At 44.3% G+C, this 26,894-nt stretch overlaps 1 protein-coding gene across 1 annotated transcript in view; it reads left to right on the top strand.

The window, feature by feature from the left end:
* AGXT2 (alanine--glyoxylate aminotransferase 2) overlaps positions 1-24,859 on the top strand; it is a 44,074-nt gene extending 19,215 nt beyond the window's left edge. The window contains exons 8-14 of the mRNA XM_027520244.1: positions 3,687-3,787; positions 4,351-4,443; positions 7,375-7,507; positions 8,956-9,047; positions 10,822-10,971; positions 17,129-17,227; positions 23,160-24,859. Of these exons, the coding sequence (XP_027376045.1) occupies positions 3,687-3,787; positions 4,351-4,443; positions 7,375-7,507; positions 8,956-9,047; positions 10,822-10,971; positions 17,129-17,227; positions 23,160-23,267 (776 nt within the window). The 3' untranslated portion in view covers positions 23,268-24,859. The remainder of the gene's footprint in view (positions 1-3,686; positions 3,788-4,350; positions 4,444-7,374; positions 7,508-8,955; positions 9,048-10,821; positions 10,972-17,128; positions 17,228-23,159) is intronic.
* Positions 24,860-26,894: the final 2,035 nt, after the last annotated feature.

Raw genomic sequence — 26,894 nt, forward strand, 5'->3', positions numbered from 1 at the left:
CTTCCTCACATGAGGGAGCGGAGGCCTGGAAGCAGCCTGAGTTCTTGATTTGTCAGCAAGCCCCACCCATGCTTGTCAGCACACGGCAGGACCCTTTGGGTGACTGCCCCCAAATAGCACCCAAGGAAAGCACGAAGTTCTCCTGCCAAGAGATCTTTAATGAAACAGTGTGAGTCACCGGGCTGAGAAGAAGAAGGTGAATGGAAGCCTTAAAAATCAGCTTTGAAAGTAAGAAAATTCACAGTCACCTTAAAATTCAGATGGGATAATGGTGGAGGTGGGAGGCTGAAAGCATGAGCTTTAGAACAAGATGTTATAGTCACAGAACATAAAACCGTGAGGAAGTTTTAAACTTCACTCAAACTCTCCTTCTGAAAGATGAAGCTCCTATTTCTCATCTTTGAAATGTAGACAGGAATATCTGCCCTGGTGGCCCCGTATTCCAGGCCTTCCTGAGACCAAGGAAGAGAATTTTTAGAACTTTTTTTTAATGGGGATGTCTTTTTAAAAAATCTTTGGTCTGTACCACACATGTGGAATCTTAGTTCCCTGACCAAGGATCGAACCCACAGCCCCTGCATTGGCAGCATGGACTCTTAACCACTGGAACACCAAGAAGGTCCCCAAAAGAGAGCTTTTGTAGAGACAGGCAGACTGTAGCAATGCCAAGGGCTACTATGCCTGCACCTCACCACCATGTGGCACCAAAAACTAAAGTCAGTTGACTGAACCTCACAGATGTCCATTCAACTTCAAGCACATCAGTGCAGAGCCTTGGAGGCAGGAGACATGGTCCTTCCCTTCCCTCCTGGCTCGGTGTCCCTCTCTCTTCAATCCTCTGCCTCCTCACTCTTTTCAGCCTTCTCCTCTGTCAGGAGGAGACAGAGGTCCTTGTATTGATAATACGAGGACCCCAGGGTCATCTCTCTAGTGGTCTCTGGAGGCTAAGTAACAGTGACAGACAGACATTTCTGCCTCTCGGAACTGTGGTCCTCGGCACATCTGAAGTCAGCTGTTCTCTTCACTCATATCTTCAAGAGGCAAGGCTAATACCCTCTCTTTATACAAGAAGTGACATCAGCCTCCTCTAGTGCTATTAGGCTTGAGAAGCGTTGGGTCTTTGCTGTAAAAAGGCATATTTATATATCTTTGTAAATACATCCCAACATATAAATTACTTGGAATAGAGAAGTTTCCAGTTCTTAGGTCCTCTTAGAGTTCACTCACTGAACACATAAAGGTACCAGGTTTGAGAGGGGGCATTTTTTTCACCTCAGCAGGATGTCACCACTCCCCTCATCAGCCTGGGCAAGAATCCAATATATGTGTGGTAGAGTTCATTTTCTCCTCCACCCCCTCCTCAGGATGTTTTCTTTCCAACTGTTCATTCCAGTCCCTGAATGTCAGAATACCTTGGGATGAAAAGCACCTCTCAACCCACTGCCCACACAATGTTCCTAACCTCATGCTGATCACATCATTTCTCTTTCTCCTTTTGCAACACAAGCTCCCTTTTCCTTAAAAATTGTTCTTTCTTGGCTCCTCACTCTTGCTTAACTCTTTGTGTGCATGCATGCTAAGTCACTTCAGTCATGTCCAACTCTTTTCGACCCCATGGTCTGCAGCCCACCAGGCTCCTCTGTCCATGGGATTCTCCAGGCAAGAATACTGGAGTGGGTTGCCATGCCCTCCTCCAGGGGATCTTCCTGACCCAGGAATGGGACCCACATCTCTTATGTCTCCTGCACTAGGAGGCGAGTTCTTTACTGCAAGTGCCACCTGGGAAGCCGAACTCTATCTTTCCACCAGATAAAATGAAAACACTTCCCTCTTTATGCCATTTCCTGGATAACATCCAGAAGAGCAGTCCCTCTCCACCTGCTTGATGTTGTCATGATGACACCACTACCCCAGGTCTCTCTCCAGAGGTGGCCTGACCTGGACTTACAGCAATGAGCCAATGAAGGAAAAAACCAGTGACAGCTGATGACTCACATTGCTGAACTTGTGCACAGTGGAGGAAAAATTTATAAAAGGTCTAGCACAGGTTCAAGCAAAATCTTCTTCATGGTTTGTTTTGTCCAAATTTAAGCCATTAGGGTTGATTTTGCTCCACACTTGGATTTCTCAAGTGACAAATGGTCTTGGTAAATTCCCAAATTATATCCTTTGAACATATGTATAATTCATCCTCTAAGGTCATCCTTGGTTGTTTTCTTTTCCTTTCTGAATAAAAATAGAAAATTTCAATCTCCAGGGGCACAGATTCATTTGTCTACTATATCCTGCCCATCAAACAACATAAATGATGCTAACAAGTGTACTTTCTGGTTTTGATATACCTTTCATTGATTCCCTTCTTCAAAGGGAAGAAGAGCCCTGAGCCCTCGATTCCAGTTCACCAAAGATCAGTGAACGCTGTCGAGCAAGCTTTTCCAAACATCGTATGTAGCCTAAAAGTATGTTTGGGGCCAGGTCATGTTTTTCTCACTTTTTAAGAGCTGAACTATAAACTATATTTATGCTTCACTGTTGATGGTGAAAACTGCAGGTTTCTATTCCTTATCTCTAGCTTTCAGGAGACAGGACCACATCCATGCCTCTAAGTGAGCATCTTGATGGTAGATGGTGTCTTGCCTCCCTGACGGCTTTCACCAGAGACCCCCATCACACTCATATCTCCCTCTGCCTTTCTTCTGCTATTCATGGATATGGGTTTAGATTCAGAGATTATGTGGTGCTACCCACCAAATTACAGGTGTGGATAAAAATTCTGAAGGTTCTCATATGTGGACACACTAGTTCTGGGACATTTGCTATTCCAGAGGGGACTGCTTCCGCTCCCCTCAGACAATGGATGAAAGTTACATGACTGTAGTACTTTCCTCTTTAGAATTCTCATTGTTCTATAAACATATTTGTTGGTGGTGGTGTTCAGTCACCAAGTCGTGTCCAGCTCTTTACGACCCCATGGACTGCAGCATGCCAGACTTCCCTGTCCTTTACCATCTCCCAGAGTTCACTCAAACTCATGTCCATCGAGTCGGTGATGCCATCCAGTCATCTCATCCTCCGTCATCCCCTTCTCCTCCTGCCTTCAATCTTTCCCAGCATCAGGGTCTTTTCCAATGAGTTGGCTATTTGCATCAGGCAGCCAAAGTATTGGAGTTAGTTAGTTAACTAATATGGTTAGTAAGTATGTTTATACTTACTTACATACTTACTAACCATAAAGACTGAGATACTTTGTAGCTTTAAAATGGTATATCAGATTAAGTGGCAATACAAGGTAAACAGTTATTTCCAAATAAATCAAATCCACATAGCAATTACATCTGAATTAAATCTATCGTGTCGATAGAATTGGCTTCCTTAGGTGAAACAGCCATCTCTCCCAGACTCAGTGACGCTCTGGGGTGTTTCTTCCACAGATGGAAATGACTGAAGTGGCTTGTTTACACCTTTGTGGCTAGGCTAGTCTTGCTGCTCAGAACAAAGCACAAGTTGTTCTGACTCTTTCCGTTTCAGAAACCTATATCCCCATATCCTGCTTTGCTGTATCTTGAGGGACTCTAGTCAATTTACTATCCTGGTTTCTTTTTTTCTCTGTTTTCCCCCCATTCTTCTGGATGCCTTTCTCACATCGTCAAATACTGTGTTTTGTTTTGTTTGTTTGTTTATTGCAGACTGCTGTCAAGCTAAAGACCAGTATATTGAACAATTCAAAGATACTCTGAGCACTTCTGTGGCCAAATCAATTGCTGGATTTTTTGCAGAGCCAATTCAAGTAAGTGTGTTAACCTTAAACATTAACTGAACTCAGTTGTAAATTATCAATTTTAACTCATACATTCTAGTGACTTCCAAATTATTTAAGTGATCACTGTTATGTCCCTTTATGTCATTCTCCTCATCCCCTTGAAAAAAAGAAGGCCCCTGGTTTTCAACTGACCTTTAAAAGTCCATCTGCTGTACTCCCAGACTGAACAGACAGATAGATGAAACTACTGAATTTGTAAATCTGTAAAAATAGAAAACCCCAGCAGTTTTCAGTTGCTTATTACCCACACTGTCAGGGTGAGCCGTTCTGTAATCTTACTAAATCCCCTTAATCTGTTTTTCTCTGCTCTCAGGAAAGACCACATTTGCAACCATTTCCCAGAAGGCATGGCATTAAGAGGAATGGCTCTTCTTTTCACTCACAGTTGAAACATTTCTAGAAACGGCTTCAAAAATTGCTAGTATCACTAATGCTAATATTGATCATGGTCTGTCTTCAGTTGTTTCTTTTTTTAATACTTTCAAGGCCCTGTGCTGTTTTCTAGGTCTTCTTGGTTTGGTCTTTTGCAGGGGGTGAATGGCGTTGTTCAGTACCCGAAGGGGTTTCTAAAGGAAGCCTTCGAGCTGGTGCGCGAGCGGGGAGGCGTGTGCATTGCAGATGAAGTGAGTGGCCACAGAGTAGGTGTGATGGAGCCAGGACAGGAAAAGCGCAGGGAGAAATCTCTAAACCCTGCTCTGCAGTCCAGGCAGAAAGCATCTACTTGCAGATTCCAAGATGAGGGTATAAGTTAATGAATCTTTTTCTCATTGACTGACTAGTTCGTTACTAGATTAGAACGTCAACGTCCCAAGTGAAGTCTATCAAATAAGATAACAGGCCTAGGATGTTGCCATTCTTCAACATACTTTTAAAACTCCTATTTGAATTCAGCTTAAACTTAGTTTAACCTCACAACCAAGTTTTCATCTTAACTTTTGCCAAAATAGTATTAGACAGTCCAGCAGCATTCATAAAAAAAATCTGTTTGGAAATTACACTTAGAAAAAAAAAGTCCAGCCTCTAAGAAGAGGGCCATAATCACAGATATTTGGAAAGTAGTTCCAGGGACTCCCCTGGCAGTCGAGAGGTTGGGGATCCCACCTCCATTACAGGGGCCGTGGCTTTGATCCTTGGTCAAGGAACTAAGATTCCACGTGTTGTGTGATACAGCCAAAAAAAAAACTGAATTGAATTGGGGGAAAAAAAGTGAACTGAAGTTCAAGATAGTTAATTTGCCTGTCAAGATCATGCTGTTAGTAGGGACAGAGCCAGAACTCACACCCAGACTCAAAGACCACACTAACCACTGGGCAACCCGCCTTTCAAGAATGATTGAACTGTGGTGTAGAAAGACAAAGGGTGGCAGGAAAGGTGGGAACAGAAGAAACTCCTGAGGGCAGAGCCAGTGCTGCACCCAGGGATCTCACATGCCTTCTTAATCAGCTAACCTTGGCTTTCCCTTCTATAAAATGAGGAATTTGGAATCTACAATAAGGGTTTCCCAAGGTGCTGCTAGTGGTAAAGAAGCTGCCTGCCAAAGCAGGAGACATTAAGAGATTCAGGTTCAATCCCTGGGTTGGGAAGATCCCCTGGAGGAGAGCATGGCAACCCACTCCAGTATTCTTACCTGGAGAATTCCATGGACAGAGGAACCTGGGGCCATGGGGTTGCAAAGAGTCAGACACAGCTGAAGTGCCTTAGCATGGGGCCATATTGGGCCATCAGTCTTTCCTGGTCTGGCGTAAGCTGGATTTAAATTTGAAATTGACTGCTTTTAGGCAAGGCATTCGCACACATAGTTCCCATTCCAATTCATAGAGGTGGACCTAGCCTGCTTCTCTCATGGCTATATGCTTCTTACCTCCTAAGACATTTGAGTTTATGAACCTTAGAATGAGTCATCTCTGTTCAACTGAAAGATTCTATGGAACTGACACCTCCTAGATGACTCACATGGTTTATGGCCCTACATAATTTCATGTATTGTCCAAGCAATCTGATTTTTTTTTTTTACCATTTATTTATGGTACTTAGATGAAATAAAAAATGAAAATAGACAGGCAAGTTGGATGGATTTGCCATGAGCTTTCTTACATTCTCTTTTGGGCAAATTCATCAGCTTGTGTTCAGGGACTCAAAACTAGGAGACTCAGGATTCGAGCCCAGGTCTGTCTGATTCTCATACCTAAGCTCTTCTCCTGTGTTGCTCACTCTTATCTAATTGTAACCCCCAAATTCGCCTTTGCAACAGCACCTTGGAGAGAGCAGAAAAATTAAAAAAAAAAGTCTGAGAAGGACCCTTATTCTTTCAAGAGCATTTCAGAATCAGCTTCAAGTGCCTACACCTCTATCCTAGAAGAGCAGTATGTGTAGAGAGAGAGAGAGAGACAGTCCAAGAGACAGAACCAGAAGGGAATCAAGGACCCACCACCAAAAAAGGCTCTGGCAGAAATTTGCATGGGAATATTTGTGCGCCTTTATTTAGTTAGGCACTTCTGCCACATTTTTATTCATTCTACAAACACTTAGTGTCTACTTTTATCAGGCACTCTGCTAGATATTATGGATAAAGAGAAAAATGAGATACAGTCTCTGTTATTAGGCAAGTGAGTGTGTGCATGCTAAACACTTCAGTCATGTCTGACTTTTTGCAACCCTATGGACTGCCTGCCAGGCTCCTCTGTTCATGGGATTCTCTAGGCAAGTATACTGGAGAGGGTTGCCATTTCCTTTTCCAGGGGATCTTCCCGACCCAGAGATCTAAACCGCATCTGTGTCTTCTGCATTGGCAGGCGGGTTCTTGACCACAAGCGCCACCTGGGAAACCCTATTAGACATGTACTCTGGTGATAACAGTCCAAGGTGAGAGGTTCTGATGGCAGCCTAGGTGCCTTGTAGGAAAATTTTCCTAGCCCAGATAGTGAGGAAACCATGTTTTGAAGAACAAGAGGCGTTAGCGAGAGACAGAGCAGGGAAAGGATCTTCTGGGAAAAGGAAACAGCACGAACAGAACAACTGCGGTCAGCTTAGTTCCATCCTGAGTTAACCGGCTTCACTGAGTCCTCCTCATGACTGATTCTCAGGAAGAAAAGGACACCACAGGGAAGAGGCCAATCAGCCTGTCTGGGCTGAATGGCAGACGCCCCAGCGCCAGCCTGCATGCTGTAGTTACTGCCTCATCCAGCATGGGGCAGACGCAGCCTTCCCACAGAGGGGCCTTATTCAGGATTGCTAATCACAACAAAGTTTTTCACATGCATTATTTATATAACCCTCACCACAACCCTGTGATGTATTGCTATTAAGTGTTTCCACTCAACAGAGCTAACATAGGTCCAGAGGAGTTAAGAAACATGTCTAGAGTCACACAACGCTAGCAAATGGCTTTTGGTGCCTAAAAGCTCAAGCATGGTGCTTTTTCCATCATAGTACAAGGATGGTGGTGATGATGATGTCAAGGAGGAGAAGATAGAAGAGAAGGAAAGAGACCAGAGAGTCAGGAAAATCAGCATTTCTCAGAAAGTTCCCGGTGATTTCGGATTTGTTTCCATCAGGTGCAGACAGGATTTGGAAGGCTGGGCTCTCACTTCTGGGGCTTCCAAACACACGATGTCCTGCCAGATATTGTTACCATGGCTAAAGGGATTGGGAATGGCTTTCCCATGGCAGCAGTCGTGACAACTCCAGGTAGGAACCACGGGCAGTTCGTGTCTGCTTCTGGGCCCCCTGCATCCCCAGTCGTAGAAAACATGTGTATTGTACCTAGTGTGGGCTGGGGACCGTCATGGAAACTACACACGCATTTCCCAAGTAATGTTAAAGGGAAACAGTCTGTCTGCCAGACTGTGGAAAAGATGGAAGAAAACCAGCCCTTTTTGCTCTTTGCTGTAGGGAAGACCAATTCTCCCAGCCTCACATTGAGATGTAGGGTTCTACTACATTGACAAGATCTAGGCAACAAAAACAAAACCAAAACCAAAGCCAACACAAGAGATCCGTGTTAACCAACCTGAAGCCAGATAAAGTTTAAAGCTAAAGTATCCAAGGAGTCATATTCTTGAAGAACACTCCAACTTAGTCTTGCCACCCCAAAGAGCTATAGACTCAGCCTCCAGAGTGATAGTTTTCTCTGCTGATCATCAACAACTAAATACAATACAATCTCACTTAGCTAGAACAGTCTATAAAATGAACATTAGAATTAATTTTATTACCCGTTTTAGTGAAGTTTTACCGAGAATACTTTTACGAACCACTTATTATTGAAAATCTTAAGATTATTTCATTTATTTTTCCCACCAATAGCAAGCACACTTGAGAAACTCCAAAGGATAATTAAGTGCCTTGTAATATTTCAGTGCTTTTATGAAATGAGGAAAGATGGTGTTGAAGGTGAACTATAATGAACCGGATATATATTTTCACCCTCAGACCATCTGGAGATTGTTATGAAATCCTTGCTATGAGAGTTTTAAAAAATATTTCCTTCTTAGTCCCAAGAGTGGAATACAGAAAAAAGGCTAACTAATGAGGATTCATGTACGTTCCCGTAAATCAAGTTTTAAAGTACTTTTCAATTCACACAACACATTGAAGATTTTATTAGTAAACTTCTCCTGGAGTAAATAAGCAATTTTTCCCTATCTATTGTATTCATCAGCTTGGTCTATCATAACAAAATATTGCAGGCTGGGTGGCTTAAACAACAGACATTTATTTTCCCACCGTTCAAGAGGCTAAAGTCCAAGGTCAGGGTAAGAGCCCAGTTGAGTTCTGGTGAGATCTCTCTTGCAGATGACCCTCTGGCTGTGTCCTCATGAGTCCTTTTCTGCAGTGAGAAAGGGCTCTGGTGTCTCCTCTTCTTATGAGGGCACCAATCCTATTGGACTAGGACTCCACCCTTATGACCTTAGTTGCCTCTAGGGAGTTGCACTGGGGGTTAGGGCTTCAGCATATGAGTTGGGGATCCCTGAGGGGGGAGACACTTCCATCCATAACATCACTATCATGAATTGGAGGCCATGAAATCTATTGTAAACACCTTTCTACAACATGAAAGTAAATATAACCCAAGTGGCATGATGAGAAATTACAGACGTGTCACTCGTTATCCACCTTTTGTTCTCTCCCTCTAGATATTGCCAAGTCCTTAACCAAGCGCATGCTTCACTTCAATACCTTTGGAGGGAACCCCATGGCCTGCGCCGTTGGTTCAGCAGTGCTTGAGGTACATTCCAGCAGCTATGTCAACACCACTCATCTCACCAAACAACTACTTCAAAACTACACACGTATTATCAGGACTCTACCACATGACATAATTAAAGTGGAGAGTTAATTCCTAGTCCCTGAATCTAAGTTTAGATTTCCAGGTATTATTCTGCTCCCTCTCCCTTTTTTTGAAATCTACTATCAGTGCTTCAAGTATTGGATATGAAATAACATATAATAAACCTCACACATATGAGAAACATAAGAATTCCCCTAGCTAGCTGGTAGCACTGAAATCTCTTTTGTGGTTTCATTGGTGTTTTATGGATGGTGGCATATGTTTTATGTTTTATGGTGACCAATGGCAATTTTTGATGTCAGGTGAATTTTGGTCCTGTCTTGTATATGCTTCCTTACATTTGTTGTACTGTCATAAATGAAAAGACAAAAGAGCAAATGACTTCTATGCAATTCCAACTAGGTGATTCAGCTGTGGTTCAGCACGAGCCCATTGAGTTTTGCCTGTGGTCTCATCTGTTGGAAAAGGTTTGCATAATTCTATGAATAATAGCACTTGGTGCTAGTGGTAAAGAACTCCCCTGCTAATGCAGGAGACATAAAAGATGTGGGTTCAATCCTTGGGTCAGGAAGATCCTCTGGAGGAAGCATGGCAACCCACTCCAGTACTCTTGCCTGGAAAATGCCTTGGACAGAGGAGCCTGACAAGCTGCAGTCCATAGCATCACAAAGAGTCGGACATGACTGAAGGGGCTTAGCATGCATGTATTACATGCATAATAGCACTTTAAATAAGTGTAACATAGTTTCTGAAAGACTGCACAAGAAATTATTAACAGTGGTTGTTTGTGGGGAGGGAAACAGTGGCTGGAGGACAGGGATCAGTGAGGCTCATTCTGCTCTTTGATTCTGTACTTTGTGGTGTTTGAACAAAGCACATGTTTCACTTATTCAAAAAAAAAATTTTAAGTATTTTTCAATAAAAATAAGTAAAAGCTGCCCTTTCTAATTAAAAAGTATATTCAAATATGACTAAATCTCAAAAAGAGAAAGTGTGGGTAGGATGTGACATTTATTTCATTCTGTAGAAATGCCAACTAGTGTTCTAAAGAACTAGTGTTAAAAGTGCTGTGTCACCTCAAACAATTTGGCAAGTAGGATGTAGGTGAACAAGGAGGTCTTAAAAACATCAAGTTCTGCCTGCAGTCATGCAGTTACTATTGGCTGCTTATAAATATACTGTACTGCTCATATGTGGTCCAGAATTGCAGGTCTCTTACTATATAGCACAGGAAACTCTGCTCAATGTTATGTGGTAGCCTGGATGGGAGGGGAGTTTAGGGGAGAATGGATACATGTATATGTATGTCTGAGTCCCTATGCTGTTCTCCTGAAATGATTACAACATTGTTAGTCAGCTCTAGTACAAGATAAAAAGTTTAAAAAAGAAAAGAATCACAGATCTCTGCTGTGAGCGGAAGTAGGTGAAAATCCTTTTATATCTCAGGTGCCCTGACTCTGGGCCCACACAGAGTCTCTTATTTTTCCCTAAATGTTTACCCACTCCTGAAGATGAGAAAGGTATGAGGGAAGTGTTCCCTCTACCAAGCCTTTTTTTCTCCCTACAGCAGATCTTTCTATGAGACAAGGTATGGTCACATGACCTCGGGTTCCATTTGTCTCAAGTTTTGTAAACAGGTCACATACATTTATTTCTCAGTCCCTTTTGAAACTGTTTAAATAGAAAGTCATTTGGGGCTTTTTCTCAACAGGTGATTAAAGAAGAAAATCTACAAGAAAATAGCCAAGAAGTTGGCACCTATATGTTGCTGAAGTTGGCTAAGCTGCGGGATGAATTTGAAATTGTAGGAGATGTCCGAGGCAAAGGTCTCATGATAGGAATAGAAATGGTGAAGGATAAGGTAGGTGGTGATCTACTGGTCTCTCTGTGGCTTCTTGGGGCAGCAAGAGTTAAGGCAGGAAGCCTCGGCTACAAGCTCATTCATTCAGAGATAGAGCCGGCAAGGACTACAAGACTCAGTGAAGCTCATTAGAAATGAATAGAGAGAGTTGGGGCTTCCCCAGCAGCTCAGTGGTAAAGAATCCACCTGCCAATGCAGGAGACATGGGTTTGATCCCTGGGTTGGAAAGATCCCCTGGAGGAGAGCATGGCAACCCGCTCCAGTATTCTTGCTTGGAGAATCCCATGAACAGAGGATCCTGGCTGGCTACAGCCTATGGGGTTTGCAAAGAGTCAGACACAACTGAAGCAACTGATGGTGACAGAGAGCATTGAGTATAAACATGGAGAGTGCTAGAGGAGTGAGGAGGAGAATGTGGAAGAGGGAGCTGATGGTATTCTTGCCAGAGTAGGCAAAGAGCATCGGCAATGACTGAATATTTTGCATTGGAAATACAAAGAAGGGGAGAATTATTTGGGGAGGGACAGGCAGCCCAGAGAGCTAGTAGCAGGGAAAAGGGCCAGGAGAAGGCTGTGGTGATGGTTTGGGTGAGGATGTTAAAGATTTATAGGGTTTTGTATTTATTTGTGAATGGACTTTAATCTCTCAGGTAACCAGGTGGAATGTGACTTTCTGATGACATACCCCACTGTGACCTCAAACTCAATATGACAACTGAATTTAGTATTTTCTCTTAAGCCAGTGATTCTTCCCAAGGTCACTGTTTCTGTTCTGTATCTCCATTCTTCTCCCAATTCCCCAGCTTCAAAACCACCAAATAATCTGTGGCTCCTTCTCTCTCCTTATTTCTAATGTGAAGTCTTATTGATTCTTTCTTCACCATGTTTTTCAAATCTTTCCCACAGTTCCTCCTGCTGCCCCTAGGGTCCATGTCAGTAGGAAATCATCCCAATCCTCCATAAAAGTGAAATCTATATCCTCAGAGGAGAGCGAGAGCAGGAGAATTCTGGCACGGGAAGGAATAGTCAGATCAATGCCTTCCCCCTAATTCTTATCCATGGGAGATGTCTTGCTATCTGCTGTCACCATGCCATCCTAATTTAGAAGGTCTGATGCTCAATTCTTTCAATATTCAGCCCAGACCATGGATATAAGACTTTTCCCTTAACACCACACAGCAGAGACAGTACAAGGCTGGAATGTTTAATTAAGATTTTAAAGCTACGGGAAGACAACAGGAAGAGTACTGCAATATAAAATCAGGCCCTCTGGCTCACAAGCTGTGACATCCACATCTTCAGCTTGGGGCCCTGTCAAAAAGGCTGTTCTAAAGTTCAGACGAGTCCTCTCCCAACCCAGGAGCTCCCTCAAGGATGTCTAGGCTCCTCAAAGCCCAGAATCCCCCGAGGAAAGCCCCATGAGAGAGGAGGCACTCTTCCCTTCCCCGCTAGTCCAAACCCAATGACTGTGTGCTTCAAGACATGTGGACAGAGACACTCATCAGGTCTTGGGTTGTCCTGGTAAAACATCAGAATTCTCCCAAATGGCCACTGATACCAAACAAGCTAAGTGATGGTACATCCATCCTATGTGGCACAGAAATATGTGTGACATGGGAAGATGTGCAGACTGTATTATGGAAAAAATAAGACAGGCTATAAAATAGTATATATAGAATGAGCTTTTTTCCTCTTCTCTCTGCCCTTCAGTAGTTTTAAGCATGGGGTCTGAAGGAACTTCTCTATCGCTAATTCTATCCATTGTCCCCTCAATGACAGTACATTCAAATACTGCTCAAACTTTTCCCCAGTCATGGAATATGATACTCTCTTCTCTGTCTCTAGCTTTGAAAATCCTAGCCTTGTTCAAGATCTGACTCTTCCCCACACCTCCTCTTTAAGCTTGCCTTTGCTTCTCCTGTCTAAAGGGACTCCAGCCTTCAGAGAATCCCTCTCCTACTCCCTGTCTAAAGAGCTCCTTTGAAAGGATCTTTCAAATCATGTACTTGTTGACTCGATTTTCAAGTATCAACATCTTTTTTTCCTATGTAAATTATATGCTTTTGAGGCCAGGAAATACACAGATGGTGAGCACTTTACCAGTGTTAATTGATTGATTTCAGGCCCCTGCAACACTTCAGACCACTTTCATGTAATTGAAACAGTACAGAACTTGGCTTTGATGCTGTATTGATGTATATGATGTATTGATGCTGAACAATATAACCCAGATTTAAAACTCCCATGTGCTATTGGTAAGGATGTGAACTGGATACAGCCCTTTGGACAGAAATTCATCTGTGTCTGTAAGATTAAATGTATACATTTTGACCTAGCCATTCCACTTATAGAGATGTGTCCTAGAGAAATATTCACAGATGTGTGTAGATATAAATAAGTGAGGGTGTTTGCAATATTTTTTATAATCATAAACAAAAATAGAAAATCACATATATGTCCAAAAATAGGAGATGAAACAAATTGCTCTACCAACAAGCGACAAAATACTAGGCAGTCTTTAAAAAGACTAGGTCCATGAGGGTGGGATGATTTGAGAGAATAGCACTGAAACATGTATATTACCATATGTGAAACAGATCACCAATCCAGGTTCGATGCATGAGACAGGATGCTCAGGGCTGGTGCACTGGGATGACCCTGAGGGATGGGATGGGGAGGGAGGTGGGAGGGGTCTCAGGGTGGGGAACATGTGTACACCCATGGCTGATTCATGTCAATGTATGGCAAAAACCACTACAATATTGTAAAGCAATTTGTCTGCAATTAAAATAAATTAATTATTTAAAAAAAATAGAATGAGACTAGGTCCAGATACACTGACATGGAAAGATGTTCAGGATACGTTGTAAATTGTTCAAAACAAATGCAAAACATTATAAAGGATGAATTATTTTTAAAATGTGCATTTAAATGCATCTGTATGCATAAAAAATTTGTCTCGTTCACACCAAATTACTAACAGGCAGTGTCCCTAGGAGTAGGATTTTAGGAAGAGAAACTTCCAATTTTTACTAAATGCATGTCCATACTGCTTTAAGGAGTTTTTCCCAATAACCGTGAATACTTTTATATTGTTTAAATGAAAACCTACCCTCTCAAAACAAGTTGAAAAACAAAAACAAAATAAACAGGAAGCTACATTATACTGTCAAGAAGAGGCTAGCTACTAACATGCCTATTTGATTACGGGGCTGGTGGAACTTAGGTTCAAGCACGGAGCCGGGTCAGGCTGTCCTGTGGCTTTGCCTTATTAGATTTTTTCAACCATGCTTTTCTCTGCATATGCCTACAAGATGGTCAGTTAGTCTTGGCAGTTGAGGCTAGGGAGTGATAAAAAAGGACAGAGGAGCAGAGAGGGAGCTGGCTCAGACCAGGGTGAGACTAAAGTCCCTCCCCAGGCCCCTGATGGCCACCCAGACCCCAGCAACCCAGCTGCCCCTCAGGAACCCTTCCTGACCTCTGAACTCTCATCCCCTAAACCATACTCGACTTCTTTCTAGTTTCTACAGTTTGTGCTGTTCTGTGCTTAGGTGCTCAGTCGTGTGTGACTCTTGGTGATCCCATGGACTGTAGCCCACCAGGCTCCTCTGGATTCTCCAGGCAAGAATACTGGAGTGGGTTGCCACACCCTCCTCAGGGGATCTTCCCAAGCCAGGGATTGAACCCAGGTCTCTCACATTGCAAGTGGATTCTTTACCAGCTGAGCTACCCAGGAAGCCCTTTTACCATTTAGCCCTAAATTATATTGCCGTGTTTTAGTCTTCCCTCATGAGAGCCTCAGGGACAAGCAGGACAACATTTTGGATCAGTGAGGTGATCCTAGTCTTTTATCCCATCATGGGTCCTCTTCTTGTCTGAACATTTAAATAATATTTTCCTAGTCTTAAAGCTTCACAACAGACTGAGAATATAGACCTCTCTGGAAGGTACAGTCTGAGTCTGTGCTCAGCCACTGACACCTAACCAGGAAAGGATTCAGGGTGGATGGGGCAAGGGGGTGGATACCCAAGCCTATGGGAAGGCAGATGGAAAGCGCAGAGCAGAAAAATGAAGCTGGGAGCATGGGAGGGAGCCCTCCTCCACCTCGCAGGGATCGCAGAGGCTGGCCCATGAGCCAGGATCATGCCTTTGAAGCTAGAGAGCCAGACCCAGTGCTGATGCTCTCAGGGCTGTGCCACAGAAGAGAGGCCAGTGGCAGTGACAGGGCTCAGCGCTCACAACTGAGGGATCACAGCCCAGCATCTGAAGAGCATTTACAAACACAGATGCCGAAGCCCTGCTCTACAGGCTTCCCAGGTGGCTCAGTGGCAAACAATCCACCCGCCAGTGCGGGTTCAATCCCTGAGTCAGGAAGACCCCCTGGAGAAGGAAATACCAACCCACTCCAGTATTCTTGCCTGGAGAATCCCCACGGACAGAGGAGCCTGGTGGGCTACAGTCCCTGGGGTCACAAGAGTTGGACGTGACTGAGCGACTTAGCACACAGCACATAGTGTTAAGGTGGGATCGTGGTAAGGTGCTAGTGGTAAAGAACCCGCCTCCCAGAGCAGAAGACATTAAGAGGTGTAGATTTGATCCCTGGGTTGGGAAGATCCCCTGGAGAAGGGTATGGCCACCCATTCCATTATTCTTGCCTGGGAAATCTCATGGACAGGACGGCCAGGCGGGCTACTGTCCCTGGGGTGGCAAAAGAGCGGGACATGACTTAACGACTAAATAAAGCCCTACCCCAAGTAATCAATAGGCCTGACCTGAGGTCTAAATGCCTGTAGTTCAAAATGGCTTCCAGATGATGCAGATTCAGGGTCAGACTTGACTACAGAGGGAGCACTGGTATCCCCAGTCCAATGTCATCAGATGGGTGCTGGCAAGCCTGGGCCCACAAGTAGTCACCACCTTCAGATGCCATGTGACCTGAAACAACCGCTGGGTTTCCAGAGAGCTTACCTCTCCTGACCCTGGAGTAGTAAGTCTTGGGTGAAAAAGTGCAAATTCCACAAGGAGGGACGACGAGGACATAGGGCCCCACTGTAGCTGCCCTGGCTGTGCTGTGGCTCAGGGAGAGCTTGGGCTGTTTGTGCCCTTGTGCAACTTCTGAGCCATTTCCTGGACTCTGAAATGAACTTTTTACAGGGACAAAACCAAGTGAAGAGTTGAGGACAATTTCCACACAAATAAAGCAGGCTGCAAATATGGCTATTACAGAATCAACCTCCTGGGGTAACCACCTGCAGCGCCAAGATTCACTGGCGATCTGCATTCAACTTCATCTTGTCTTTGGGAATCTGGAATGAATTGGGATAAAAAAACAGATATTTTTAATAATGCCACCCCCCAAAATAAATCCTATCCAGAAATTAACAGCTTTATTCAATTACAGGGGGAGAGAGATTGAGAGGGAGGGTAGAGCATTGATTGCTTCAGTTGCTTTCATTTATTTATTTTTAACTTTACAATATTGTATTGGCTTTGCCATATATCAACATGAATCCGCCACAGGTATACACATGTTCCCCATCCTGAACTCTCTTCCCTCTCCATACCATCCCTCTGGGTCGTCCCAGTGCACCATCCCCAAGCATCCAGTATCGTGCATCGAACCTGGACTGGCAACTCGTTTCATATATGATATTATACATGTTACAATGCCATTCTCCCAAATCTTCCCACCGTCTCCCTCTCCCACAGAGTCCAAAAGACTGTTCTATACATCAGTGTCTGTTTTGCTGTCTCGTATACAGGGTTATTGTTACCATCTTTCTAAATTCCATATATATGAGTTAGTATACTGTATTGGTGTTTTTCTTTCTGGCTTACTTCACTCTGTATAATAGGCTCCAGTTTCATCCACTTCATTAGAACTGATTCAAATGTATTCTTTTTAATGGCTAAGTAATACTCCATTGTGTATATGTACCACAGCTTTCTTATCCATTCATCTGCTGATGGGCATCTAGGTTGCTTCCATGTCCTGGCTATTATAAACAGTGCTGCGATGAACATTGGGGTACATGTGTCTCTTTCAATTCTGGTTTCCTCAGTGTGTATGCCCAGCAGTGGGATTTAATTTCTCTTAGAAATAATGTCTTTAATTGTTCAAATGTCAAACATAGAATATTTTTTTAATGTATTTACAGGAGAGCCGCCAGCCTCTTCCCCGTGAAGAAGTAAATCAAATCCACCACGACTGCAAATGCATGGGGCTTCTGATTGGCAGAGGCGGCCTTTTCTCTCAGGTAAGAAAAAGGCTGGTCTTTACCTATCAGTTTAGGTAGGCATCTCCTAATGTCCCGACACTGGTCCCTTACCTTCACGCCTGTGAGAGGAGAACCCAGTTCCACTTCGTCTAGGCCTCATTGCTGGGTGCTGTGTTTAGTCACTCAGTCGAGTCTGACTCTTTGTGACCCCATGGACTGTAGACCACCAGACTCCTCTGTCCATGGAATTCTCCAGGCAAAAACTCTGGAGTGGATTGCCATGCGCTCCTCCAGGGAATCTTCCCAAGCCAGGGATTGAACCCAGGTCTCCGACATTGCAGGCAGATTCTTTACCATCTGAGCCACCAGGGAAGCCCAGCCTTTACACCTCAGATGTTTACAAAAGAAAGGGACAGTTATACCTTTAGGCCACTAGAGGGCGCCATGCCAAATGGTTTGGTTCCCACTGTTCTGCGGGCAATGGACACAGGGGACAGTCTAAGGTGGCAGAAACGGACTGCACTGACAAACCAGAGGACTTACAGGACGGGTTATAACAGTGTCATAACAGTCATGCATAAATAGCTTGTCTCATGTATGAATTAGTTCTGACCCCTGTAAAAGCAATCCTAGTTATTTTGAACTCAGTGCTAGACTCTAACCCTGTGAATCCCAGTCTACCAAGCTTTAGTGGCCGCTGTGGCCAGGAGCAATGTCACAGTGCTGGCAGCCCAGGTGACCCTGTGGAGGAGGCGGGGGACCACCCTGGCTGGGTCCCTGATGAAGAACTCAAGAGCAGCCACTCCCAGGGCCCTTTTCCTTCAGGCTGGGAAAGGCAGAGACCAAGCTCTCCCTGCCCCAAACTCCTGGAAAAGCCAAGCACAACCCTGCAGTCCGGACCCTGGTGTGGCCCTGCCGTGGGCAGGGGCTGCTACTGCTGTACAGTGAGCTGCCCACTCCATCTCTCACATCCCAGGACCCTCTCCAGGAATGTGTTCCAGGACAGAGATTTAAGATTTAGGGTCACGCCTGTTCCTCCCCTAAGTTGTCCTTGGCCTTTGGCCTCTTTCTTTCCCATTTCAAACATGGGTCATCCTTCCTAGTCTCTCTGCTCCATTCTGCCCCTCAGTCTATTTCAGCAAGCACTCTTGACCGATGCTTCTTAGGGAAAATGGAAGCTATTAGGCAAGGTCCCTGCAGACGCTTCTCTGTCAGAGCCATTTCCCACCTCTCCTAAAGGTTAGGGAGAACGAGTCATCCCTCCTGTTCAGATCTGGATCTGCCACCTGTGCTCTGGACCCTCCGCACCCCCTCCACTTAAGGAAACAGGTCTGGGTCCTCTTGTTTCTGCAGCTTTTCCTTAGCTTCCCATCAGCTTGTAAACAAAGAGACTGAAAGCTCTCCCAGCCCAAACCAAACCATAGCAAACAAAACCAGAGGAGCACTTTTGACTGGAAATGCTGTTTTGTCTAGTCCTGGTCCTAGATATTTTTCCATATGAATCAGAGAAAATTAATGATTCAAAATCCCAAGATGGGCTACTTATGAAATAAGATAGGAAACAATTCATTGTTTACTTGCTTCGTTATTCCTTAGTTACCTGGCACACACGTAAGTGCTAAGGAGCCACTGGTAGGCTGGATACAAAAGCTACAATGATAAATAAGATTTATCCTTCCCTCCATGGAGTTGGCAGAGGAGAAAGGCATAAACAGGAAATTATAATACAATATAGGAAGCTGGCGGATAACCATAAAAAGGGATAGTATAGGAGGAAAGAGAAGGGACTCCTGGGTCAGCTTTTCTGGCTAGGCTGAGCCTTAAACAGTGATAAACTCTCAAAGCACACATAGAAACATGGCAGTGTGTGAAGAGCTACACACACAAACACACTCACACAAACACACACATACCATGGGACTGGAGCAGGAGATGGGAGGCTGTGAGTAGTAAAGATGAGAAGTCTTACTACTTTTCAGACACTGTTCGAAAACTCTTTGCATACATTGATTCATTTAATCCTCTCAACACACCTATGAAATAAGCATTATTATCCTTATTTTACAGATGAAGAAAAGCAGGCACAGAGAGGTTAAGTAAGTTCCCCAAGTCGCACGGCTAGGAAGGTGCCCAAGTCATACAGGATCCAGACTCAGGCATCCTGATTTCTGAATCTGTCCTCTGAGGAAGGCGAAGCTGAGGGGACGTGACTGGAGACAGGGAGTGCAGGTGGAGGCTGATGATTTTGTTTGATCTTGAACAGCAGCAGTAGCGATAGAGGAGAAACAGAGAGCAGTCGGGCAGGGAAATGCACAGGGCTTGGGTATGAAGGAAGGGGAGCGTCAGGGATGACTCCCTCGGGTCTAACTTACTTTAGGGAGTGTGAGGATAAGTGCAGCTTCAGACTTGTTCCCTTTCCTTCTTAGACAAGTCTGTAGATCAGAGGAAAAAAATAAGGTGAGGATCACAATTTGGAGGTCATCAACGTAGAAGTGGGGAGTGGAGGAGATCTCCTGGGAAGGGAGTCTGGATGTGAAATGCAGAGAGGTGAGGAGAGACACATGGGTCATATCAGCATTTAAAGGGCAGGTGGAATAAGAGGTACCCAGATGGAGACAAAACACTGGCAGAGAGGGACCTCCCTGATGGGCCAGTGCTAAGACTCCTCGCTCTCAGTGCAGGGGGCCCGCGTTCGATCCTTGGTCAGGGAACTACATGCCACAACTAAGACCTGGCACAACCAAAGAAATAAATATGTAAAAACAACAACAGCAGGCAGAGCTGTGAGGAGAGTGGGAGGCCATAGAAGCAAGAGTGGAGAGGTTCGGGAAGCGGGAGGGACTGGAATGCTAAATGCAGACGAGAAGACCAGAAAGGATAAGGGCTGGGATGTGCTCATTGGATTCTGCACTCAGCAAGTGACTAGTAGCTTTAGTCAGAGTGGAGTCAGAAGGCTGGTGGGACAGAAACCAGACTGCACTGGGTTGAGATGTGAATAGAGGGAAGGCAGAGTAAAAGATAATGGCCAATAGCATCAACCAGACTTTTTATTTATTAAGTATAATAAAAGGAAGGATAATGTTTGTATGGTAGCTAGAAGGGACCAGGAAGGTCAACACATTTTTATTTGTATCCAGTACTCTTGCCTGGCCCCTTCATGGGTCACTGCCTTGTCATGGCAAAGGGCTTGTGAACTCAATGCACGCCATTCAGGGCCACTCAAGACAGACAGGTCGTAGCAGAGAGTTCTGACAAAATGTGATCCACTGGAGGAGAGAATGGCAAATCACCCCAGTGTACTTGCTGCGAGGACCTTATGAACTTATATAAAAGGCCACAAAGATGTGACACCAAAAGATAAGTCCCCCAGGTCTGACGTTGTCCAATATGCTACTGGGGAAGAGCGAAGGTTCAGTGTTAAGTGAACCAAGAACTTCCAGATGTCCAAGCTGGGTTTAGAAAATGAAGAGGAACTAGAGATCAAATTGTCAACATTCACTGTATTATAGAGAAAGCAAGGGAATTTCAGAAAAATATCTATGTTTCATTGACTACGCTAAAGCCTTTGACGGTGCGGATTGTGACAAACTGTGGAAAGCTCTTAGAGGATGGGAATATGTACCCATCTCCTGTATGCGGGTCAAGAAGCAACAGTTAGAATCCTGTATGGAATGACTGCATGTTTCAAGATTGAGAAAGGAGTACAACACAGCTGTCTGCTGTCACCCTGTTTATTTCATCTATACGCTGAGTATACCATGAGAAATGCTGGGCTGGATGAGTTACAAGCTGGAAATCAGAATATGTGGGAGAAATATCAACAACCTCAGATATGCAGACAATACCACTCTAATGTTAGAAAGCAAAGAGGAACTAAAGAACATCTTGATGAGGGTGACGGAGGAGCGTGAAAGAGCCAGCTTTAGACTAAATATTTTTTAAAAACGTAGATAGTGGCATTTGGCCTCATTACTGCATGGCAAATAGAAGGGGAAAAGGTGGAAGTAGTGACACATTTCCTCTTTTTTGACTCCAAAATCACAGAGAACAGTGACTGCAGCCATGAAATCAGAAGACGATTGGTCCTTGGCAGGAAAGTGATGACAAACCCTAGTGTGTTGAGAGACATCACTCTGTCAACAAAGGTCCATATAGTCAAGGCTATGGTCTTTCCAGTGGTCACATACTGTTGTGAAAGCTGGACCATAAAGAAGGCAGAATGCCAAAGAATTGATGCCTTCAAACTGTGGTGCTGGAGAAGACTCCTGAAAGTCCCTTGACAACAAAGAGATCAAACTAGTCACTCTTAAGGGAGATCAACCCTAAATATTCACTGGAAGGACTGATGCTGAAGCTGAAGCTCCAGTATTTTGGTCATCTGATTTGAACAGATGACTCATTGGAAAAATCCCTATTGTTGGGAAGGAGAAGGGCATCAGAGGATGAGATGGCTGGACGGCATCACTGATGCAATGAACATGAACTTGGGCAGACTCTGGGAGATGGTAAGGGACATGGAGGCCTGGCGAGCTGCAGTCCATGGGGTTGCAAACAGTCGGACACAACTTGGCGACTGAACAACAACAACAGCTCTTACCTGGAGAATCCCATGGATAGGGGAACCTGGCAGGCTACAGTCCATAGGGTCACAAAGAGCCAGACATGACTGAAGAGACCTGGTGTGCATGCATGCATGTGTGGCTTGGATTCGATTTACAAGAGCTTTAAGTGTGCTTATTTATAGGCTGAGGGGAAGTTGAGGAGGAGGTGAAGATGCAAGTGAATGCAGAGACGTTTCCTGGAGGGGAGGTGAATGTCGTTTCGTGGGCCAAAGGCACAGGTGGAAAATTTGGAGTCGAATACTAGAGACAGCTCATTCTCTGAACCTTCAGGCAAGAATATAAGAATGCACGTGGGAGCGAGCAAATTTACAGAGCGCTCTTGCCTGACAGCCTCTGAGAAGCATGAGGCAAGAGTGTTGTGAAATAGAGTGAGGGGTGCAGGAGTTGAGCCAGGGATGACAGAGGACCTGAACGTTTAGGGCTCCAGCAGAAGCAGGACTCTGCTTTACTTGGTGTGTCTGTGCACCAGCAGCTTGAGTTTCTTTACCGCTTCTCAGCTGTCTGTTGGAGCACAGTTCTGTGCTAGCTCTGACCAGGGCTGGGACTTCACTGTGTGGGTACAGCAGCAGGAGGGCAGAAAGGGGCAGGTGAGAGAGTGGTTCATATCCCCAACCCTGTGCTCCGAGCTGGGTCGGAAGGGGAGGCGGAGATCTAGGCGGAGTGACAGATCCACAGATCATGGAGGCATGAGGAGACTGCTGAAGTTTCCATGAGAAAGGCAGAGGCAGTGGGGATCAGAAATTGAAGAATTCCTAGTGAAGATGAGGCTTGTGGGGCTGGCCTGGGATGTGCAGGAATGCGGAGGAGGATCATAGATGAAGTTTCTGGAAGATGTGGCGATCAAGAAACTGAAAAAGGGGACTTCCCTGGTGGTCCAGTGGTTAAGACTCCATGCTTCTAATGCAGGGGGCTCAGGTTCAATTCCTGGTCAAGGAACTAGATCCTACATGCTGCAACTAAGACCCAGCACAGCCAAATAAGTAAAATTAAAAAAAAAGAAATGGAGATGCTAGTTTGCTGGGTTTTACACAGGGACACAGAAGTCAACCTCAGCAGTGGCAGAATTGGAGGGTGAATAGAGGCCTAAGACCTCAGTGGAGGTGGTGCAAGGACCAGGAGGCCAGCAGATGACAAAAATGAAAAGAGGCAGAGAAGATGGTAAGAGAATTGTTGAGACTAGAGGATGAATGGCCTGGATACAGCACTGGGTCAGGAGGAGACCAACCCTCGAGGGAAATTTAAGGAATGTTATGAAAGCAAGATGTTGGATTCCCAGTCTAGCGCATTTCCCTGAAATCATAGTTCATTCTGTGGTGACCCTTTCCTCTATTTTTCCTTTGTCTCCTCAGACTTTCCGCATTGCGCCCTCAATGTGCATCACTAAACCAGAAGTTGATTTTGCAGTGGAAGTGTTTCGCTCTGCCTTAATTCAACACATGGAGAGAAGAGCTAAATAAAATTTTCAAGAATAAAAACACCACAAGCCTCAAGAACTCCCCACTTATGTTCAAGAGCTAATCTGAGAAATTCCAAAACCACTGGTCTTGGTTGTATGGTTGACTGCTTACCAGCCATGTTTGTTAGCAGAGTCCCTATTATCCCCTATTACCTTGAGAAAGCCATCCTTCAGGAAAGGATCTGACTCCCTAGCTCAGAGAATAAATCCTAATTAATCTGGGTTAATTATGGTAACTTGACTCCCCTCTGTGGTGAATGTTTATACCTGATATGTGATATGATTCCTCCAGGAAAATCTTCCAGTGGAGGTGCCTTCAGGGAAATGTTTCTTCACCCTCTGCTCTTCATCTTCAGAAGAGATGTCTTCTTCTTGCACCAAAGCATCACATGTCAGGGTAGGATGGCTCCAACCACAACAACCACTTTGCAGTCTTGAGGACAAAGCTTATTTGCTGAGGTTGGAAGATAGAGAGAAGCTGAGCTCTTAGTGATGTCAACAGGCCACTGACTTACCCTGTCCTGGAGCCACCTTACCTTCAGGCTTCTTATTATACAAGAAAATAAATCCAATAGACTACACAAGTCTTCTTAATTTTTCTCTTATTACAATCATAAGCATCCTGAGAAATGAGGCAGAAAATACCCCATGTAGATAACTGTCCTGTCCTTTGACTCCCTTAAAATGTTTATCAGAGTCTTCTTTGTCTCCGCTGCCATCATCTTACCTTGGACTAAATTCTCATTACTCCTATTTTTTTAATACTATGTCTGAAATTATTTATAACAAGACTTATAGCAGTCTACACATATTTTTATACTTTCTGTTTTTAATATGCATTTCCAATGTGGTTGATCACAGGATATTGAATATAGACAGTTTCCTGTGCTATACAATAGGACATTGTTGTTTATCCATTCTAAATTAATAGTTTACCCATTCTAAATATCCATTATAAATGTAATCTAGATGTAATAGTTTACAGCTACCAACCCCCAAACTCCTAGTCCATCCCTCTCCCTCCCTGGCTCCCCTTTGGCAACCACAAGTCTCTTCTCTATATGTCTAGGAGTCTGCTTTCATTTTGTAGATTCCTATTAAAATAGCCTCCAAGAAGTTCCCAAACTTTATCATCATTAGAATGCACATTCATAGCACTTCTTTTCCATACATGTGCACCACTTGTCTTAAAATTGACTTAATAGGGCTTCCCTGGTGGCTGAGTGGTAAAGAATCCACCTGCCAATGCTGGAGACACTGTTTGAAGATCCCACATGCTGCGGAGCAACTGAGCCCATGTGCCACAACTATTCCTCCTGTGCTCTGGAGCCTGGGAGCCACAACTACTGAAGCCCAAGCACCCTAGAGCCTGTGCTCCATGACAAGAGCAGCCACCACAATGAGAAGCCCGCGCACTTCAGCCAGAGAGTAGCGCCTGCTTGTCGCAACTGGAGAAGAGCCTGTGCAGCGATGAAGATCCAGTACAGCCAAAAATAAATAAGTTTTGTCAATTATTTTTTATAAAAGATACTGGCCAGCTGAGACCCTCTCCTTAACACAATCAGAAGATCCATAAAACTGAATGGGAAGTCATTTTCTCAGCCTGTCATTCAGTTACTTTGAGCTGTGTCCCAGTTTGAAGCGCTGTCCCAGTGGTCTACCCCTGAAGTGTTTGTTCCACCCAGACATGCTGCACCTCACTGCCAGGTTTGTCTCCCTCGGGCATTGACTTAAAAATGGGCTTCCCTTGCACAAAACTTTCCAGTGGCTCCGCACATTCCTTTAGATAAGATTAAAATCCCTGTAACAAGGAGCTCAATGCCTTCTCATAGCCAGTACCCAAACAGAGCAAACACTTTAGAAATGCTCTGTTTGGGCACAATGGAAAGTTGATCGGATTATGGGCCAAATAACCTGAATTCTAAACTCAGTTCTCCCATGAATTGGCTATAGATGACCTTGGCAAGGACTTTTCACCTCTGTTTGACCTCCTTTTCCCAGGCATATCAGTGCTTGCCCTTCCTACTTTCTAAGTTGTCCTGGGAATCAAGTAAGCTATCAGATATATAAGTGCTTGCAAACTAATGAACCAAGCAAATAGCAATTTCCACTTCCAAGCTATATTCCCTTTCTCTCCTTCACAATAAAATCTCCTAAGAGCAGTTTTTTTTGTTTTTTTTTTTTTTTTGGCTCCAGTGTACTTCCTTGCCTCCTGTCATGCCTCAATAACTAGGACCTCATTCTGGCCTCTTGTTTTTGGGCAGCTGCTTTCTCTAAAGGCCACTAGTGACTTTCATATGGCCCAAATCTTATGGCCAAAATGTTTCCTTTGAATGTTCTTTCTAAACAACTGCTGCTTCTTGAGCTGATTTCCTTAGATTCTGCGTTGTGGTCCTTCTATCTTAGATGCCACCTTCTCAGTCTCCCTGGCAACTTCTCCACTACAGGGTTCTGTCCTGGGCCATTTGTTCCTTGCTAGACTGTCTCCCTATCAGCAGCCTCATCTACTTGGGAAATTTCCCCTAACTTGACTACACTGATGACTCGCAAATATTCATCCTATAGACTCAACCTGTTTGAAAGTGAAAATGAAAGCCATGGACTGTCGCCTGCCGGGTCCTCTCTCCATGGAATTCTCCATGGAAGAATACTGGAATGGGCAGCCCTTCCCTGCTCCGGAGGATCTCCCCAGCCCAGGGGTCCACCTGGTGCCTCCTGCACTGCAGGTAGATTGTTTACCAGCTGAGCCCCAATTCCAAGATTTTAGCTGTTTAGACACCTTCATTTGGATGTCACCAGGACACTTCAAATTCAACATTTCTAACACAAAACATACTCAATTTCTCTCCTACAGTGAATTTCTTCTTGATTAATGAAACTTTTGTCTCAGGTGCATCATTTAGGGCATCATTTTTATCCAAGTTATCTTTTTGCCTTTCACGCTGAGACAAGCTGTGACCTGGGGACCCTTTGCAGCAGTGCTGCAATGCTTGCACCTGGACACACCTTTCCTCGAGCAACAAAATGCAAAGAAATTATATGGGACTAAAAATAACTGCGTGCTTACACAGTTGGGGCAAATTCTGGACAAAAGATAGAAAAAGACCAAAAAGCCCAACTGCCACTATTGAAGAGCCTGGAGCAAAAGCAGTCTACTGTGCATGCTCCTTGTACACAATACCACCTAATGGGTGGGCAGACCACCTAAGCCACCCCTAGACACACTACTACCCTTATCCCATATAAGGAATAATCTCACCTCAGGGGGCGAGCTAGCAAGGGTTGTTTGCTCTCTCACTCCCCTCTGCTGCAGCAGGGGCCCCATTAAAAACTTGCCTGAATTTCTTGTCTGGCCTCTGATCACTTTCTATTGATTAAGGAGGCCAAGAATCCTCCTTGGTAACAATATAATAACTCTCATAAATACTTCCTTCAATGTAAGTTTTCCGATATGGCCCATTTATACCAAAACTGTCTTAATTTGAGTTGTCATCCTCTCTCCTGAATGGTTTCAACTACCTCCTAACTGATATTCTGGACTCCTTCCCAACCTATTGTCTACATTGATTCAAAGTCACTTAATTAAAGGACAAATATGATTGCATCTCTCATCTTATGAAGGCTTTGA

Source organism: Bos indicus x Bos taurus, chromosome 20, assembly GCF_003369695.1.
Source record: "Bos indicus x Bos taurus breed Angus x Brahman F1 hybrid chromosome 20, Bos_hybrid_MaternalHap_v2.0, whole genome shotgun sequence".
NCBI lineage: Eukaryota > Metazoa > Chordata > Mammalia > Artiodactyla > Bovidae > Bos > Bos indicus x Bos taurus.